At 38.1% G+C, this 19,044-nt stretch overlaps 1 protein-coding gene across 1 annotated transcript in view; it reads left to right on the top strand.

Moving 5' to 3' along the window:
- The window catches only part of SEMA3D (semaphorin 3D), a 274,174-nt gene extending 263,099 nt beyond the window's left edge, over positions 1-11,075 (top strand). Inside the window, exon 18 of the mRNA XM_082254711.1 lies at positions 10,006-11,075. Within this exon, the coding sequence (XP_082110837.1) occupies positions 10,006-10,431 (426 nt within the window). The 3' untranslated portion in view covers positions 10,432-11,075. The remainder of the gene's footprint in view (positions 1-10,005) is intronic.
- Positions 11,076-19,044: the final 7,969 nt, after the last annotated feature.

The raw sequence follows: 19,044 nt of genomic DNA on the forward strand, positions 1-19,044 counted from the left end.
TAAAGCTGTAGTAGGGGCTTTGATTGGAATGCCTCTTCAGTTCTGTGTCATGTTGTTGAATAGGAATGAGGGAGCTGTTCTTGGTGTTGTTAGAGGCCTGTTTCCTATATGTGGGACATGGTGTAGCTTTGGTCTACTTTGGTGCAGAGGCGACATTCCAGTGTGCAGAGCAACAGTGTACATATTCAGTTCTCTATATACTGAGCAATGTATGGAAGCCAGCAAACTATTTGGCCAAATGTTGCTGTGATTTAGCAACTCATAGACACCATAGGCTCTGGATAAAGGCTTAAAGTAATGGTCAAGTGACCCATATACATACTGTATTTTACTGCCTCCTGAGCAGGGCCTGGAAAAGGGGTGGGCAGTGGGGGTGGCTGCCCTGGGTACTATGGTATCATGTGAGGTGGGGAGGCGGGCAGATTGAGGAGGGAGGGGATTTAAGTTGGGAGGAGGAATGTGTGTGTGTGGGGGGGGGGGGGGCAGCAGGGTGTTATAATTGTTCTAGGAGGGGAAATTTGAGTGTGTGTGCTAGCAGTGGTGATTCAGGGGTACTTGTTTTGGTGGGATGGGAGAAGAAGATTTGTGCTAGGAGGGTTGAATTGGGGGCATTGTGCTAGAAGAGGTGATATGATAGAGGGGGAGGAGATTTGTGCAAGTAGGAGATTTTTTTTTTGGGGGGGGGGGGATTTTTTCTAGTAGGGATGATCGGGAGGCATTTGTGCTAGGAGGGGGGTAGGGGGAGAGGATATCTGTGCTAGGAGGGGAATTTGAACAAGGGGGAGAGAGAATGTGTACTCTGGGGGTAATTTTTGAGGGGTAGAGGATTTGTGCTAGGATGGGTGTTTTTTTTGGGGGGAGGGGGGGGCTGGGCATTTGTGTCGGGGAGGGGGAATTTAAGCAGGGGGGTGGATTTGTTCTAGGAGGAGGGAGGATTTATGCTTGGAAGACAGGTATTGTTGCCTTGAGGGTGTGGTGAAAGTTTAAACAAAGTGGTATGGTGGTGAACTGTTTAAAAAGGATAGGTTCACCTTTAAAAAAAAAAAAAGTTCATTAAAAGTTTTTGCAGGTAAAAAAATGTGCATTTATTATCCCAGCTGACTGGGAAATAACAAACACACCGATTTGTCTACATATCCTGTATATCATTGACTGTCGCTCAGTATTAGTTGCTATTCTTAAGTTTACTCCTAACAGCATGGATTTTTTTTGTGTGCACTTATTTATTTAGTCTTGGCTACAAATTCTGTACTTTGCTGAGCTGAATTGGTACTTGCAATTTGAGCGATCACCTGATAAATCAGTGAAACGGTCTACCTACCATTTAATGGATACATTTAGTAATGGAAAATTGAGTGATAATAAAGTCCTTTTTTTGTTTTGTTTTGTTTTGTCTTTTTAAAATAAAACACATGTTATACTTACCTGCTCGGTGCAGTTGGTTTTGCACAGAGCAGCCCAGATCCTCCCCTTCTCGGGTCTCTCGCCAGCGCTCCTGGCCTCTCCCTCCTGCTGAGCGCCCCCACTGCAAGCAGCTTGCTAAGGGCGCAGCTGCTCTGTGTGTCCATTCAGACATGGAGCCCTGGATTGGCCCCGCCTCCTCTCTCTCCTTATTGGCTCACTGACTTGGATTAACAGCAGCGCGAGCCTGTTTCTGCATCTCAGCCAATGGGGAGAGAGAGACACAGAGAGCCTCAGCTCTCGTGCACATCGCTGGATGGGGATCGGACTTAGGTAAGTATTAGGGGGGGCTGCAGGGGGAACTGCACACTGAAGGTTTTTTACCTTCATGCACAGAATGTATGAAGGTAAAAAACCTTTAGGCTTTATAACCACTTCAGTACACTTTTTTTGAGCTGGTGGGTGAATCGCATTAGAAGAACTGTTCGGTGATCAGCTCACATTTATTCTCATGCAATTAGTATATACTCTGGGTTTTTCAGTGATTGACAACATTGACAGTCTTTAACTGTGTGTGGGGTGGAGGTATTGTTCATTTTTGAAGGTGGTCTTTTTTCCACACTTTTGTCTTTATTTGAAGTCTTTAATAAAGCTATTTTTGAATTGTTAAACTACCTGGATTAATAAAAGTACCTTCTTTTCTTTGGGGACTCTATCCCCTGCATTCATACAGTGTTATGTTGGTACGCTAATCCATGCCTAACTTGGTGAGTTAGTGGACAGCAATTTGGTGGTTATTCAGGATATTGTCTTTGGTAATACCTTAACTATTTTAGTCCCAATTATTTTTTTAAGGGGCCTGTAAAGCATTACACCTGGAATAAACAGGTCACAGATGTAATGCCAGGCTCCTGCAGACTGTCTGTGTAACCTTCTGCCTGTACCTTCAATATGGCTACCCATACCTCCAATATGGGTAGACAGTTACTGAGCTGAACGTTCATCAGCACCTTGGTAGTTCATTGATAACTACAATCCTTAAGCCACAAAGGCTGTTGCTACTTGTAGTTCATTCACATAACTCTTTGAATGAATGATGCGGTCATGTGGTGGAGTCCTGTATGCCCGCCCTTGTTTTGAATAGTGAAATTGGGTGCAGGGAGAAGATCCCTGGCCTGCTGTCACGGGGGGGGGGGGGGGGGGAGACTGTATTCACCTTGTTTGAATGCATACATTCTCATATAGTAAACATTTGTGCAAAGTTGTTCCCCCTAAGGTCATTGCAAATGATAAGGAGGCACTCTTCACATCTGGAGGAAAAGAGGTATACCATCCACATACAAAAACCTACTTCTCAGTAAGTCCCCTTACTCCTGGAGTGGAGTCCACTCTGATCAGCAGGGCATTTGTGTGCAGATTCGCTGCTGATCAGAGCCAAAAAGGACAGATGTCACATCTGTGCTATTCCGTTTCTGCCAGGTGGACATGGTCAGCCAGGAGTAAATGGATTCCGCTGTCCATTCACATCAGGCTATCTTGGGTCCAGTATGCAAAAACAGAGAAGAATGCAGTTCTTTAATGTTTTTTTTTTTCTGGACCTGAACAGACCCAGAGATAGGTGGGTGTAAACAGACACAAGTCCACTTCCATCTGCCTGTTCATAGGGCTGCATGGACCTTTCGATCAGGTCCACCTGAAAAATGACAGGTAGAACTGATCAGAATGCCTGGGCAAAGTCAGGGGCCTAAGAAACATGAAAATGTGGAATACACTTCTTCAGGATTTAATTCTGGCCAACCCAGTTAATTGTTTTTATACTGTTTTTTTAATATATTGTATACAATCATAGATTTTTGATCTAGAGAATATCTGATTGCCATAAGGAATCATTATTTTTTTTAAGCAAATTGGACAATGCTTTTATAAGGGTTTTTGTGTTTGTGATCAACTGTGGGTTTAGGGTTCTGTATTTGTAGGTTTTTAATTTATTTATACATTTTTCTACTGGTTGAACTTGTTGCACTTGTATCTTTTTTTCAACCCAACTATATAGGATTGTGACATAGAAATGTATGTTTCTTAAGACTAAGCAAGAAGTGATTGGCCAGTGATTTTCAGTGTAGATGGCTGGACTCAGCACAACATGTGAAATTGAACTGCTTAGGGCTCATGCACATGGCTGCAAGGGGGCCACATTGCATAATTCCACAACCTATTTCTTCTGCATTGAACTGTCTTGTAATTGTACTGTTCCCCTTCATATTGTACAGTGCTGTGCAAACTGTAGGCGCTATATGACTCCTAAACATCCTAAGCATATTTTGGGCCATAGAAAGCAACTACTGGATGCAGCTTTGCATGAGTATAACCTGGTACTAGGGTAAAGCCACACACATGCAAGAACATAGAAACCTGGTAGAAGAATATCTGCATGCAGAGTTGCATGTCTGTCCATGATCATTCGCCAGTACCAGAGAATGCCTGCATACAGCCACGTCCTGAAATTGCTTTCTAAAGGTGGCTGTACAGAGCAGTTGGGGCTCCCAGGGATGATTTAACACAGGTTCTGTATGCTCTTGCACACTGTATGCCCCATATGTAGCCATGTACATGAGCCCTTAGATCAGGGACCCTCAAACTATGGCTCTCCAGCTGTTGCGGATCTACACATCCCATGAGGCATTGTAAAATTCTGACATTCACAGACCTGACTAGGCATGATGGGAATTGTAGTTCCTGAACAGCTGGAGGGCCATAGTTTGAGGACCCTTGCCTTTGACAATGGTTTCAAGTCATTTTTAAATAATAATCTTTACATAAGAAACATGTGTATTGATTTTCAAAATGAAAGCAGTTTTAGATGCTGAACTCTGAGACTGAAACACAACGAAATATGGAAGTACAAAACTTTACTCATCGTCCACATCAGTCAGTTCCTTACCTGTGTTTTCCTGTTTCATAAGAGCAATCAATCACTTTGACTAATGTTTCCTTGTCTTTTGGTTTATGATGAAAGGTATGCTTTGAAGATGTTGTCACACAAAAGCAGCTGTGTAGAATCGACCATGTGCATTAGATAATTATGAAACTATTCTGTTTACTCAACAAAATGAGTTCACTCAATTTGCAATGGCCACAACAAATTTATACAGCATTTTCCTAGGTGTATTATTACACATTTGACATCCCTAATTTAGCCAGTGGTATGATTGCTGCATCCTTTACTGTAAACAAAGATGGGAAAACTTCTCTTGTCATTATTGACGTATCCCACAGCACAGAGTCAATGTTAAAATAAACACACATGCAATTACTCTGTTGTCATTACCAAATAATGCTGATGTCCAATTGAAAATAGGAAAAAAATATCAGCCGCACTCCAATTAGTTCTTCTTGCAGTATTTTTAATAATCACTGAATTGACTGCATACAGTGATTAGGTTTAACCACTTCAGCTCTGGAAGGTTCACCCCCCTTTCTGACCAGGCCATTTTTGCGATACTGCACTGCATTGCTTTAACTGACAATTGCACGGTTGTGCGACACTGTACCCAAACAATTGATGTCCTTTTTTCCCCACAAGTAGAGCTTTCTCTAAAACCTCTGTGTTTTTTTTTTTTTTTTTGTGCTGTAAGCAATTTACAAAAAAAAAAAAAAAAAAAACAATATTTTTTACTTTCTGCTATAAGACAATTCAATAAAAAAATTTTAAAAAATCGAATTTCTTCATCAATTTCGACCAATATGTATTCTACTACATGTTTTTGGCAAAAAAAATCCCAATAGGCGTATATTGATTAATGGTTTGCGCAAAAGTTATAGCGCCTACAAACTATGGGATATATTTATGAATTTTTACTGTTTTTATTTTGTTTTTTACTAGTAATGGCGGCAATCAGCGGGACTGGGACATTGATAATCGATGACAAATCAGACACCTAACTGATACTTTTGACAAAGTCACTGTACTAATAACACTGGCAGGGAAGGGGTTAACATCAGGGGGGATCAAAATGGTTAAATGTGTTCCCTTGAAGTGCTTTCTTACTGTGTGGGGGATGGTTTAACTGAAAGAAGACAAATCTATGTTCCTGCTTAGCAAAAACACAAGATCTCGGTCTTCCTTACTAGCAGACCGGCAATCTGTATTGTTTACATAGGCAAACCCCCGTTCTGCCTCTTTCTAGATAAAGACAACAATTGCACGTGCGCCCCAGAGCCAAAGAAAAAAAATCACGTACATGTACGTGATTTCGCGCTAAAGGGCACGTGTAATTAAGCGGTTAATAAAGCACTAACAGTTTGCGATGTACTTTACAGTGTAAAGGGAGACAGTACAGTTACAGTACAATTCAATGTAAGAGGGTTAAGAGAGCACAGTTTGTGAGAATGTATAATCTAATAGAGAGTCTACAATCTGGTATGCTATGTTGAAGTTAAACAAAAAGTCAATTAAGATAAAATTAATAATTGGTGGCCTACAGATTTCAACTGATGGATCAACTTTTTGCTATACAGTGACATTGATCATTTGATCATCAATGCCAGATTCCTTTGATCGATCGATTCTTCCATGAATCAATTGATTGAGGGGACCAAGCCTTGATAATCAAATGTTCACTGTCACTGTATAGTAATATTAATAAAAAAAACCTTACATAATAAATTAAATGTGTATTTTTACATTTTAGGTAAATGAAATGTAGTTTTTTTTTTTATTGTTTAAAAAGATTGCCATCTGAAAGTAGAAAAACTGTAATGGTAGCTGCTGTCTCCAAAGATAGTAAACTCTGGGAGACATTGCAGCTTTAACAAAGACAAGGGGAGGAGCAGCTGCAAGGAAATAATAATTCAATGAAGGCTGGAGGAGAGGGGAGGGGCAGGGAGGAGATCGGCTTCACAGCTCACACACAGACTACAGAAATTACAGAGAGAGAGGCAGGAGGGGGAGAGAGGGAGATGCAGATAGGCTGAGGGGAGATCAGAAAGATGGAGGCATGTAAACTGACCATGCTATCAGAGATCAGCAGCCATGATAAGCATGTTTAGATTACAGAGGGAAACACAGAAACAGGCAAGATCAACCAGGTATTGTACAACAACAACATGGAAAGGGATAAATTACACCACAAAAGCACTATGCTGTATATAATGCCTTAAAGGCACAGGAGCATGTTTTTTTAGGGTTACAACCACTATCTATATTTTTTCTCTTAATCAAAGTTGTAAGAGTCCTGGGTGTGGGAGGGGCCATGGTTACTGTAACTAGCCCTGAAGATTTTGCACTAGTGTAAGCTATAACACTGTCAAAGCAGACCCTTCTGTTTTGTGCAAATATAAGGCTAGGTGTGATAGAGCACTAGCTGATATTGGGATATATGGAAGAGAACACGGCCTTTTAAGAAGGTGGTGGCCCTTAAAAAAATTTAGTTATCTGTTAAGACCATTTTGACTCTTAGCACTTTTTTTTTTTTTAGTAAATAAGGCTCATAATTTGTTAAAGATGTCTCATAATCTATATCATTTTTTTTTCTTTTACTTTCATAAATAAAGCAGTCATCTGAACTTTCAGATTTCTTTAGATGTGGAATGTTTGTTAAATAACTTTTTTTAATAATTGTCTTAACATGAAAACTGCACTGTAATTAGGCAAAGTAATGTCTTCCACATCATAAAGAAGGTTATTTAGGGTAATATTCTAGAAAACAGCAGTTTTATGTCTTTCTCTGATCTCAAAAATGAATAATATAATAACACACTTCCCCATGGTACATGACTCATACACCAAAAGTAACTAACTATGTCCCAAAATGCATCAACAGTCTCAAATACCTGTTATAAATATTATATAAAAATACACTCATCAACACAAAACTCATCTGAGTTTGGTTTGCAAGGACTCCTGTTGAGCCAACAACCTATAATAAATTTACCTGAATGTATTCCAAATATCTGTTATATTGAAATGATGTCACAAAAACTTGTTCAGTGTACACTGTGCAATTACATGTTCAAAATAGCAATATGTTTGTGCCTAAAAGAATACAAACTTTAAATGCTAATTCAACATGCGTAGAACACACGTTTATTAGGACATTGTTAAACATTTAATGTCAACCCATCACTAAAATGAGTACATAATGCACCTTTAAATTCATGCACATATTTTAGACATTTTCAAGAAACCAACCCCGTTATTTGAGGTGCCCTAAAATTCCTATCCTAACAGATTTCCATTACTTGAACCTACCTTTAGGACCATCTGTGGCATGGGCAGCCTAACTGGTCAGGCAATCTGTGGGAGATAGGAGGAGTTAAGCCAGCTCTGAATTTCCAAAACTAAATGTTGGGGCCATGGGTCTTTCATGAAAATGTTTGAAGGTGTATGCAGACACAACAGTAGGTGACTGCATTTTAACCACTTACCGACTGTGCAATAGCTGAATAACAGCTACAGTACGGTCATCCAGTTCTGGGAGGGCTTCAACAGACATCTTTTCAGAACCCCTCCCCTTCACGCCTCCTGCAGTGTGCATCAGGTGAACTCCGTGACCACTGTGTCTTATCACAGATCAGGGAAAAGGGCCAATCACAGCAGACCTTTACCATGTGATCAGCTGTTTTCAATCACAACTGATCACATGTAAACAGACTTGCTGGTTATCTGCATTCCTTTTCTCCGATGCCATGTCTGTGGTAGGAAAGGAGAGCTGTAAACCGGCAAGGCTATCAGGACTTCGTTTACACAGATAATCAGGGCACTGATCAACAATACCCTGTTTATCAGTGCAGCCCCATCAAAGCCCATTAGTGCAGCCTATCAGTGCCCATTAGTGCAGCCTATCAGTACCCATCAATGCCACCTATTAATGCAGCCTAGTCGATGCTGCCTCATCAGTTACACCTCATCATTGCCCATCAGTGCAGCCTATCAGTGCCCAAAGTAAAAAAAATTACTTATTCGCTAAATTTTATAACAAACAAAGATAAATGTTTTCTTTTTTAAATAATCTTGGTCATTTTTTTTTTTTTTTTTTGTTTAGCAAAAAAATAAAAACCCAGTGGTGATTGAATACCATCAAAAGAAAGCTTTATCTGTGTGAAAAAAATAACAATTTTATTTGGGTACATTGTTGCATGGCCACACAATTGTCATTCAAAGTGCAACAGCACTGAAAGCTGAAAATTGGTCTGGTCAGGAAGGGGGTAAAAGTGCCCAGTAGGCAAGTGGCTAACTATGTATCCATTTAGCAGCTTTAAAAAAATAGTTTACATCAAAAATATACTGTCATGAAGTCCAATATCTTTAATATAAGTAGCTTGAAACTACTTCTGTCTGTGGGTATTTTATGATGAAAATATGAAAGTAATGCATCCTTACATTTGTGGTTAGTTGGAGGAATTTACCTTTTTAGTGATGCTTAGTGGGAAGAACACTCCTTAAATGTATGGTTAGTGGGGGAATGATATGACATTGGTGGTCAGAGGGGGGACACATGCACATTTTGTTAGTTTTCAATGAGGAGAATGTTTCCTACATAGTGGTCAGTGGGGAGAATACCCCTTATATTAGTAATCAATGAGTGGAATGTCTCTTATATTGGTGGGGAGTAGAATGAATGCCTCTTACAGACAACATTGGTTGCTGACCTTAGTGAGAGGGCAATCCGTTTGAACTTCAGGTTCTAGTGTTTGGCACCAGAACTGTGCAGATACCATCAGGCAGGAGATCAATCCAGCTAAATGATCTGCATGATACCCTCCCCTCCTTATTGGCTGTACCTGTGATGGACTGATACTGCCAACCTTGCTCTTGATCCTTCACTGCTTTACAGTAAACACAATGGGCTGTAATCAGCCGCAAGAACCCCCCAAAATAGCATTCGGAGTATGAAGGAACACATGACTTTTGCTCCTGAATAAAACAGCACTACATGCCTGAACAGCTATTTATGAGACCCAAGCATTGTCACATGGGGACAGAAAGGAGATTTCAGCTTTTTTTATTTACTAAAATTAACCAAAATAGTAGTTAGTAAATGCAGCAAGATGGGAACAATATACTACATTCAAATGCACTTATTTTTGTAAACCAGTAAATTATTTAAAGGATATGTATCACCTTTTGAATGCATCACATGTTACACCTGTATTTTGGGTGTAGCATGTTCAGCACCTCTCCTCACCCCCCCCCCATTCCTTCTTTGTGACAGCGCACAGCCCCGCAATCATGTCAATTATTCACAGTGATCTGTGAATGAATAAATTATGTCATGCCTTCCACCGCAGCAAGCGGCATTGTAGTTTCAATGAACTTTGAACATGCCGATGAGGGTGCTCATAGTCCATTCACACACCCTCCATCTTTCAAACTGAAAGCCAATACAGAGGTATGGGCAGAAAGCTGTAGGAAAAGTGTGCAGGAGCCTGACATTGCACTTGCAATATACTGATTGTGTGTGCAATACTTTGCAGGCCCCTGTATAAAAAATAATAAATGCACTTTTTTATTGTTTTGTTAAAGGTGAATTTAGCCTTTAGATAATAAAATAATATGTTTTTTTGTATCTATAAATATTCAATTTAATATATGTTTTTTTACAGATCACATCGGATGAAAGGGTTATTAAAACTGAATATGGGCTTCTGATTCGAAGTCTACAGAGGAAGGATTCTGGAATTTACTATTGTAAGGCACAAGAGCACACGTTCATTCACACCCTTGTAAAACTCAATGTAAAAGTAATAGAAAATGAGCAGATGGAACAGACACAGAAGATGGAGGATGAGGAGGGCAGAGGCCGTGACATAATGACTGAATCAAGGCTAAGGTATAAAGACTATCTGCAACTTTTAAGCAGTCCTACCTTCAGTATGGATGATTATTGTGAGCAAATGTGGCACAAGGAAAAGAAGAGACAACGCAATAAAGGTGGAGCAAAGTGGAAACACGTCCAAGAGATTAAAAAGAGTAGAAACAGGAGACACCATGAACAAAGGGAGAAGCTTACTAAAATCTTACCTGCATAGACTGTACAGACTTTTATCTACTTATTCCATTGTGTACATTTCTTGTATTATTATTCCCCTTTGAACTGGGAAGCTCCAATATGTACAAGACAATGTAGTACCAAGAATATCATAGAAGAGTGAAGTTAATTCACAATTTTTTGTATTACAGCTTTCAGAAACTAGAATGGATTTAGGGGTAAAAGTATCCTTTTTTAGTGTTGTTTGTGTGTAGCTCCATCTTTTGGGTTAAGTTAATAATAACTGGTCGTTAAGGCTTTTATTTATTAAACTGTGTTATTTAGGTGTTGCCTTCTTTTCTTTTTTGTAAGTTATAAATTAATATTGGGATGTTTACCTTTTTGTAATGTTTTTGTTTTATTATGGAAATTGTATTTTTTTTAAGACTGCCTGATTCTGAGACTCAATATTCAGCAACAGTGGTGCAAAAAACGTGCAACAGTAAAACACATCAATCCGGATTCCTTTGCTGCTCTAAAATTCACTGATGGTTTAATATCAGTGTTTAAACATTTTTTAATCTGCATTATTAATAATGACTATGAATTGCTCCCATTGTATTTGTAGCAAATTAAAGGTGGCAAAATTTTAAAGCTCTCCGACATCAGGAATTTGCGCACAATAAAATATATTTGTTGAACTTCCTATGTTTTTAATTTTTCTTTGCTTTATTTGTGTCCAGAAGCTATTTATAGTTTGACATTATGCCTTAGAAATTATGGGCAGAGGGGTATATTAGGTTCATATTGATGGTAATCTATAGTTAATATTTTTTAAATATATATTTGCTGTATAGTTAAAAAAATATAGCAGAAATATTACCCTTCAGTGAATGTCACAATCACCGCTTTAGAAATCTGCCCCATTTGTTTTTATTTTTATTTTCTATTAAGGAAAATGGAGCAACCAATGTTTTATGCATCCTACACTTCCTGCTTAGAAGTGATGCACATTGGGGTTGACCCAAGTGAATTTTCCACTTTGTAAGGTCATTTTTCCTTAGCTTAGTGAATGAGGTGAAGACCTGCTTACTTCCATCATGCAATCATTCGAAAGCCCAAATATTGCTTCTTTTTTCATTTTCCTTGCTTGTGATTGGATATTTTTGCAAAGTGAATTTTCACCACATTCACTAAACTAAGTAAAGATACACTTTACAAAGTGAACATGCTGTACTCCTTCAGTAAATCAACCCCATTGAGTTTCCTGAGTTTGTAATTATTCAGTGCATATATTTTTAAATATAATAAATTAATAAACTTAATCTGCTATGGGAAGAGTTAAAGCATATATAAATATAAAAATCTTATACATTGCAGCTTCTCAGTCCTTAGATGTGGTGTTACCCTCAGTGAAAACCTCCAAACCAGCCACATTTTTCTCCCACTCCCTGAAACGCCTTAACAGTTTTATACAATGGGAAAACTCCTTGACAAAAAGAGAGATGGGTACGGCAGACTATAGCTCAGCTGCTACAGGAAGAGATAAAGCATATATATATATATATATATATATATATATATATATATATATATATATATATATATATACATATATATATATATATATATAATATATACACAGTATATATATACAAAACAAAATATAATACAATGCACCTTCTTGCAGTCCTTAGATGTGGTGGTTGCATTTATTTTTTAAGATTCTTTTCTCTTCATTTTCACCAACTGTGCTTTGCCCATAGCCTACTTTCAGCCTTAGGGTGACAATGATCACACACTGCATTACAGCCGTGGAGGAGCAGTGTTGTAACCCTACACTTAGCTTTTGATTAGGACTACCAAAGACCCCTCCCCCCCCCCCCCCCACTAATCTATATTATATTGGGATGGGTGAGTTTTTTAGTTTGCAGAAGATAGATAATCAAGTTGGTATCATTTTTTTCTTTTTTTAAATCATTTTTTGAGATCAGCTCCTGGGTTTAGACATTCCTTAAAGTGGAACTTTACTCATAACAACTTGATAAAAAATAATGTTCTTTAGCAAGGAACATTCATTCCATGTTAATAATTACCTACCAAAATGACTGTGATGTAATTGCCTGCAACATTGCTCCGGTTTCTTCTTGCTGGAGGCTGCCCATTTGCTGAAGCTCAGAGCCCCTGAACAGCAGTGAATCTTTAGGCTGTCAGCAGATGGCCCTCTACAAATTTGGCACAGTGCTTAAAAACAGAGGACAACTGAGCATGTGCAGAGCAGGGCGAGACAGTGTATTACTGGATTTTAAACAGTATGGGCACTTATTTTTAATAGATATACCTGAAAAAGGGGCTATCCTGAAATGATCTAGCAGGACCTAATTTTCTGACTAAAGTTCCATCTTTGCATGTAACTTCAACTGCTGGTATCTCAGGATCTATTCCTTAGTTGGAAATGCAGTTTTCATTGAAGGTAACCTGTATGGATGCGTTTTTTTGTATATTCATTTTGAATTGCCCAAGTTTGTGAAAGTGTATGTTCATAATATGACATTAAGACCTTGTTTATACCTGTGGTAGCCTCTTCAACCCCTCTAAAGGGATCAGCTTTTAATCTCTTTGTAGAGAGCAGTACAGCAGTGGTTTCCAGGTGTTTGGATGACGTTGTTGCTTCTTCATGAATGCCTTTTTTTAAGGCTATTGTTTCATTTGAAGGAGGATTTTGCAGTGAAATACAGCACTGCAACCACGTGCCAAGCATTTGTATCGCAGTTGCAGAACAGTCCTATTGATATCAATGGGCTGCCACCTGTCAAACAAAGCTGTTGCTACGAAGCAAAGCATTGCGGCTGCAGCATGTGTGCCAGCACTTCTAGCTGCCATATTGACGGTCACTGAGTTGTAAAAATGCTGATCAACCACCCATTTGTTGCTCATGCAGGCCTTAAATCATTTCCTGGGGTCGATTTACTAAAGGAATAGAGACTGTTCTCTTACTTTTAATTTGAAAAGAGTATGTGGACTTCCCTCGCAAATGAATGCACATTCCATGTGAACAGAGCTTTACCTAGTTTACTAGGCACTCACTTTACACAGTATAAGAGGAGTACAAAAATCTCAGTTACACTCCGTACTAATAGGGCACAAAAACTTCTATATGTGATTATGTTTTTTTTAACCAAAAACTCTGTTTTTCATTGGTTACCCTACATCAATGCACCCAAACCAAGATGTTTTTTTCTCTACTTGCTACAGAGATGTCACAACTAGATGTAGATTTATTAGTACATATTTTTTAGCACCTTCTCCTTCTCAGCATCCTTACCCTTTCCAAGAACCACCTTACATTGTTCCAAACTTTGCCCTGTCAGTTGAGAGAGACACTATCCCTTAAATGGACCCTGTACATACTACATACACTTGCTAAAGTGAACATTCTTTGTTCATCTTAAAGCAGTTGTAAAGGTAATTAAAAGGTTATTATGTTTCCTAAAATAATAAGCATGCTATACTTATCTGCTCTGTGCAATACCATGGCCAATACCAGCAACCAAGAACCTCCTCTTTTGGGTTCTCCCACCGGCTTTCTCATCGACTCCACTTTTGTGTGTTCCCCCATAGCCAGCCACTTGTTATAAGGGCACACCTGTGGGTTAACTCTAGAGACAGGCTGTGTGCTACCATAGACAAACACAGCTCAGCCCTATTCCCCTCCCCTCAAAGTATTTGATTGATAGCAGGAGAAGCCAATGGCTGCTGCCTCTGTGTCCTACGAAGAGAAGAACAGAGACCAGCACCGCTGCAAATGGGCACAATGCTGGATTGAGATAGGACTCAGTTAGGTATATCGGGAAGTAAGGGGGCGATTATTACTACTACTCGGACATTTTTTACACTAATGCAGTGAATACATTAATGTAAAACATGTCTTGCCTTTAGAACCACTTTAATTGAACCATCTCTATAAAAACCTAATTTTTTACTTTAAAGTAGAAAACAAGAAGAAAAAAACTTGTACAAAGAACATTTTTGTAGACTGCCATATCTATGGAGGACCAGCGTTGCCACCCTTGGCTGCTTTCCTCATTTGTACAACAAACACCTCCCATTCTCCTTATCTCTATTACATAGGGAGCGTTGCTTCGTAGTTTTCATAAGAAAGATGGGAATGCTGATAGTATTGTTTAAGGTTTACTGTACAGGTTACAAGTTTCAAAAATTCAGCCAGGAATTTCAGCATTTTCTGTATTTATAGACGATGCATTTTCCTAGAGAACCAGACCAGTCAATTTAACAACAATCTTCCCATAAGCTTTTATGTGCATTTAACATAATTTGAACACATGGTATTTACCTGTAAATAGCTCTCGTGTGCTTCCTATAAAGCTCTGAGGCTGCTGCTGGATTTGATGTTAGCAGCCCCAGCAAGTGACTCTCTAAAGTAATCCTCCCTCAATTATAAAGGGAGGGCTAGAAAGAGCTGACCAAGCACAGAGTGTAAATAGATACTCCTAGAAGAGGGCTATTATGTGGCAGAGGGGAGTTGGCTATGCTAGGGAACTGATTCTTCCTGGTATGGTCGAATTTTCTAGCAAATTAAAAGGCACACTTAAAGTGAATAAAAAAATGGAATGGAAATATAAAATGCTGCAAGTAAGCATTAAAATTACCTAAATTGTAAGTTTTCCTCTAGCAACATTGTACCAAAAAGACCCCAACTGTAATTCCAGATCCACTGAAGAGTACATACTAGACAAGTCTGGTTTGTTTCATTCTGATTAAATATTCGGACAAATGTTTCGTTATTTGGAAATTTAGATATGTCCGAATATCCAAATTACAGTATAAACAAAGTTCACCAAATAACGAAACAAAATTTCGGATTCCATTTGAATTCTGTAAACATATTTCTGAAATCAAAGACTGTGTGTGTTATTAGAGTACCATTTCGAATTCTGTTTTCCTTAAGCCAAAGATGATTTAAAGAGTTATTGTAATCATTTGATGAAGATTTTTCTTTTGTTTGTTCACTTTGCTGCATTAAAATCTAATAAAAAACCCAAAAAGTTCCAATTCAACCGATTCCAAATTTATTGATTCAAATTTTTCGAATTGAAAAAATTGGTAAATTCAAAGAAGATTTGAAAAAGACAAAAAAATAAATTTGAATAGGAATACTGAATACAAATCCTGAATATGCGTTGAAGGAATCAACCAAAGTTAATTAAGCTAAATAACTAGATAAAGGAATCTAAATGAAACCAAACACATTTATTCCTCATGCACATGTCTAGTACATCAGAGTAAAGAAAACTCGCTGCTCCAGGTGAAGTGGATGAGCCTAATAGAACCTCCACTTGAGTGCTAGCCCTGGCTTGCCTCCATTGATAGTGTCAAGGTAAAGAGATACAGCTGCACATCACATTAGTTCCAAATGCCTTTTATTACGATACCCAAGATGCCACCACAGGACACCAACAAGTAGTCTAGGTAGACGGGTTTCATCACAATAAAGTTGTGCTTAATCATTAGACACATTAATCATCATTAATAATCAAGCACAACCTTATTGTGTGAAATGCCTCTACCTAGACTACTTGTTGGTGTCCTGCGGTGCCACCTTGAGTATCCTAATAAAAGCCATTTGGAACTAATGTGATGTGCAGCCGTTTCTTCTTACCTTGACATGTCTAGTACATACCAGTGCTCCTAATTTTCAAATTCTGCACCTGCATTTCATTATTTATGCAGCCGTGTGGGGGCACCTCTGCAGAAACTGCTGGCCCTATGATCCCCCTCCATCCTGTTGTTTGCAGGACGGGCTGAATTCTACAAATGTGTGCCCCCTAGCAGCTTCTCTCTCCCTCTCTAGCTACAGCAGCTGAGCAAAGGCATCTGACACTTTGCAGCAAGTCTGTATATGCAGGCCTTTCCTGGTAGCCACTATTCCCTTTTCCTAAGCTGTTCCCCTATTTAATTATGTTCTGATCAAAGTCACCCACTGAGGCAGAGTGTGGGAATATGCATACATAGCAAACAACAGCAGCTGCTAATTTTATAACAGAACTGACATCTCCTTAAGTTCTTCAGAAATGTGAGAGCTGTAAGTTCTGGTTTACAAGTAGATGCTACTGGCTGCTGGAACACACATGGACAACAGCCAGCTATTGCTATTTAGACTTCACACTGACAGCTCTTATATAAAAGAGAAGAAGAGAATGATCTGTGCCATTGTAAACAAATTGCATTCTCCTCCCCTCTATAGATACAGTACAGCGAATAAGCGTTGTCACCATAGACCAGGAAAAACCTTAAAAAAATAAAACTAATGCATCCACTATATCAAAAGACTGGTAAGCCGCAATGTAAATTGCATTTTTGCTCTTGGGTTTAGATACTGTATAACCATTGGTAAAGCACACTTAAAATTCAGCTTGTGAATAAATCACTGCACTTAAACTGTGTTTTTTTTTTCCAGCATTCAATAAATAATATGATTTCTATTGGAAAACTTTTCCCCATATTAAACTGCACAAATAAACTTAAAGTCTGAAAGAAGATTTAGAGATTAACTGCATTTTTCAGACTTGAGACTACTGCCACTGTTACAAGTTAGGGATCAATGACATTGCAGAAACTGTACATATTAACTCCCCAATATGACCTTACAAATAAATGGAGTTTGGGGGTAATTTTTATTTTAATGGGATGCCCAAATAATACATAGGGGGTTAACAACCCTGTTTGCCATTCAGGCCTTTTGTATTGGCGAATCTCAGAACAGCAGCCATTTGCTGACTTAAGTAGTCATTCCATAATTCATTAGGTTTTCATCCCCATTCTGAGACCCACTGTGCTTTGCTAAAACCACACAACTGATAAACTTTTATTACAAAGTTAACTACACATTATTGTAAAAATACAAATTGAAACAGTCCAAAATAAAGCATTATTATTACATCAAAACAGAAAACAATACTCTGAAAATTGTAAATGTACAGTGTGTATTACCCACAATGTTTTGACGTTATGAAAGTTTTATATGTGATGGTACTGAGCAATATCTATTTCTAGTTATTCAACATGGCCACTGCAAGGAGCTGGAGTCTTAGATAAGCAGTGACATAATAAAACATTCTGCAGTTGTTATTGACTGTCAAGTGGCAGTTTCAAGTTTGATTTTCAAAATGGAAAGTAAAAGGACAAATGGAAACACTCATCTGCTAAAACCTTCATTTAGATCTGAAGAGGGGACATATGTTAGGACTAGACTCATTTATTTCTGATCCCTAGAGAAGATCTTACATGTTGCAAGGTACTTGTCTTGTTAATCAAGTCCTTATTTCTTAGGACAGGCACAGTTATAAATGCTCATTTTATGTCTAAATTATACATGGCTGTATAATATATGTCTCAAAGGATCACAAAATTGCATACTCAAGTGACATTTCTCCCAAACGTATTCTTAATAACACTGTTCAGCTGCTCACGTTTCAATATACACAATATAAAAAAAAATAAGATTCAAGTTCTCCAGGAAAAAGTTTAACTTTTTCCACTTTTATACTGTTGTTTGCTATAGCCTTCAGCTATTTAACTTCCACTTAGTAACTGAAAACTGGTTGAACCTTTTGTATGTGATCAATGCAGCTCAGACAGACCGAATGTTAGGAGAGGTGTCTTCATAGCTATTCATAAAAAGCTAAATACTCTTAAGCCTAGTACACACGATGAGATTATCAAACAAATGATCATCCATTTTCTTTTGCATGCTAGCCTCCATATCGAAAACAAATAGATTGCTAAAGTACGAAAAATTCTCGTACGATAAGATAAAAATTCGGAAGTGATGTAATGTATTTGTATTGTATTTTCAGATGAAAACTGTAACTATTAAGTGAAAATCGTACTATCTGGTATTGTACGAGAAAAATTTTGTGTTTGTCCCTTCGGAAAATTTCAGACAAAAGCTGTGTGCTAACGATCAGATTATGGTACGATTACATAAAAAGCGGTATTTTTGTACAATATTCTAATCGTGTGTAAGGGGCTTAAAAGTTCTTGATGTATCAGTACGGCTGATCACAGATAAGCATGAAAACAATTCCCTCTCCTCCGGATGTTAAAAAAAAACTGATGGTCACAATTCCCTAAACAAACAAAAGGAAATCGACAATGGCAGCTTTTTTACTCCTGTCCTTACAGGATTACTTAGGGTTATATCACTCCTTTAGGGACTCATACCTATAGATTATGAGATGAAAGTAGGTATCATAACACATTGAATTCAGGGTAGTTGTTTTCCGAAAGAATGGTTCTTGGATTTTTCACTGCAAATGGTAAAGTTCCTACCTATATACAGTTCAAATGATTGCAAATATTTAATTTACACAAATTCGCTTTGTTTCTTTAATCACAATTTTAATGATTAAAATTCAGATATATATTTTGATTATTTATCCAATCCAAAAGTACTACATTTATATTTGTTTTTCATTAGTTAAACGAAAAAATGAATCAATCCACCATCATCAGAAAACAGGAAAAGTCTTGGGTCCATCATGAAGGTATTTTGGAAGTGAAATAAATGCTAAAATGATCAAAAAAGTGGAGTGCAATCAATTTGAATAATCTTGCCCTGTCTATATCACAACTAAATCTGAGATGCTCATGG

Source organism: Pelophylax lessonae (assembly GCF_965119305.1).
Source record: "Pelophylax lessonae genome assembly, chromosome: 4".
NCBI classification, from domain to species: domain Eukaryota; kingdom Metazoa; phylum Chordata; class Amphibia; order Anura; family Ranidae; genus Pelophylax; species Pelophylax lessonae.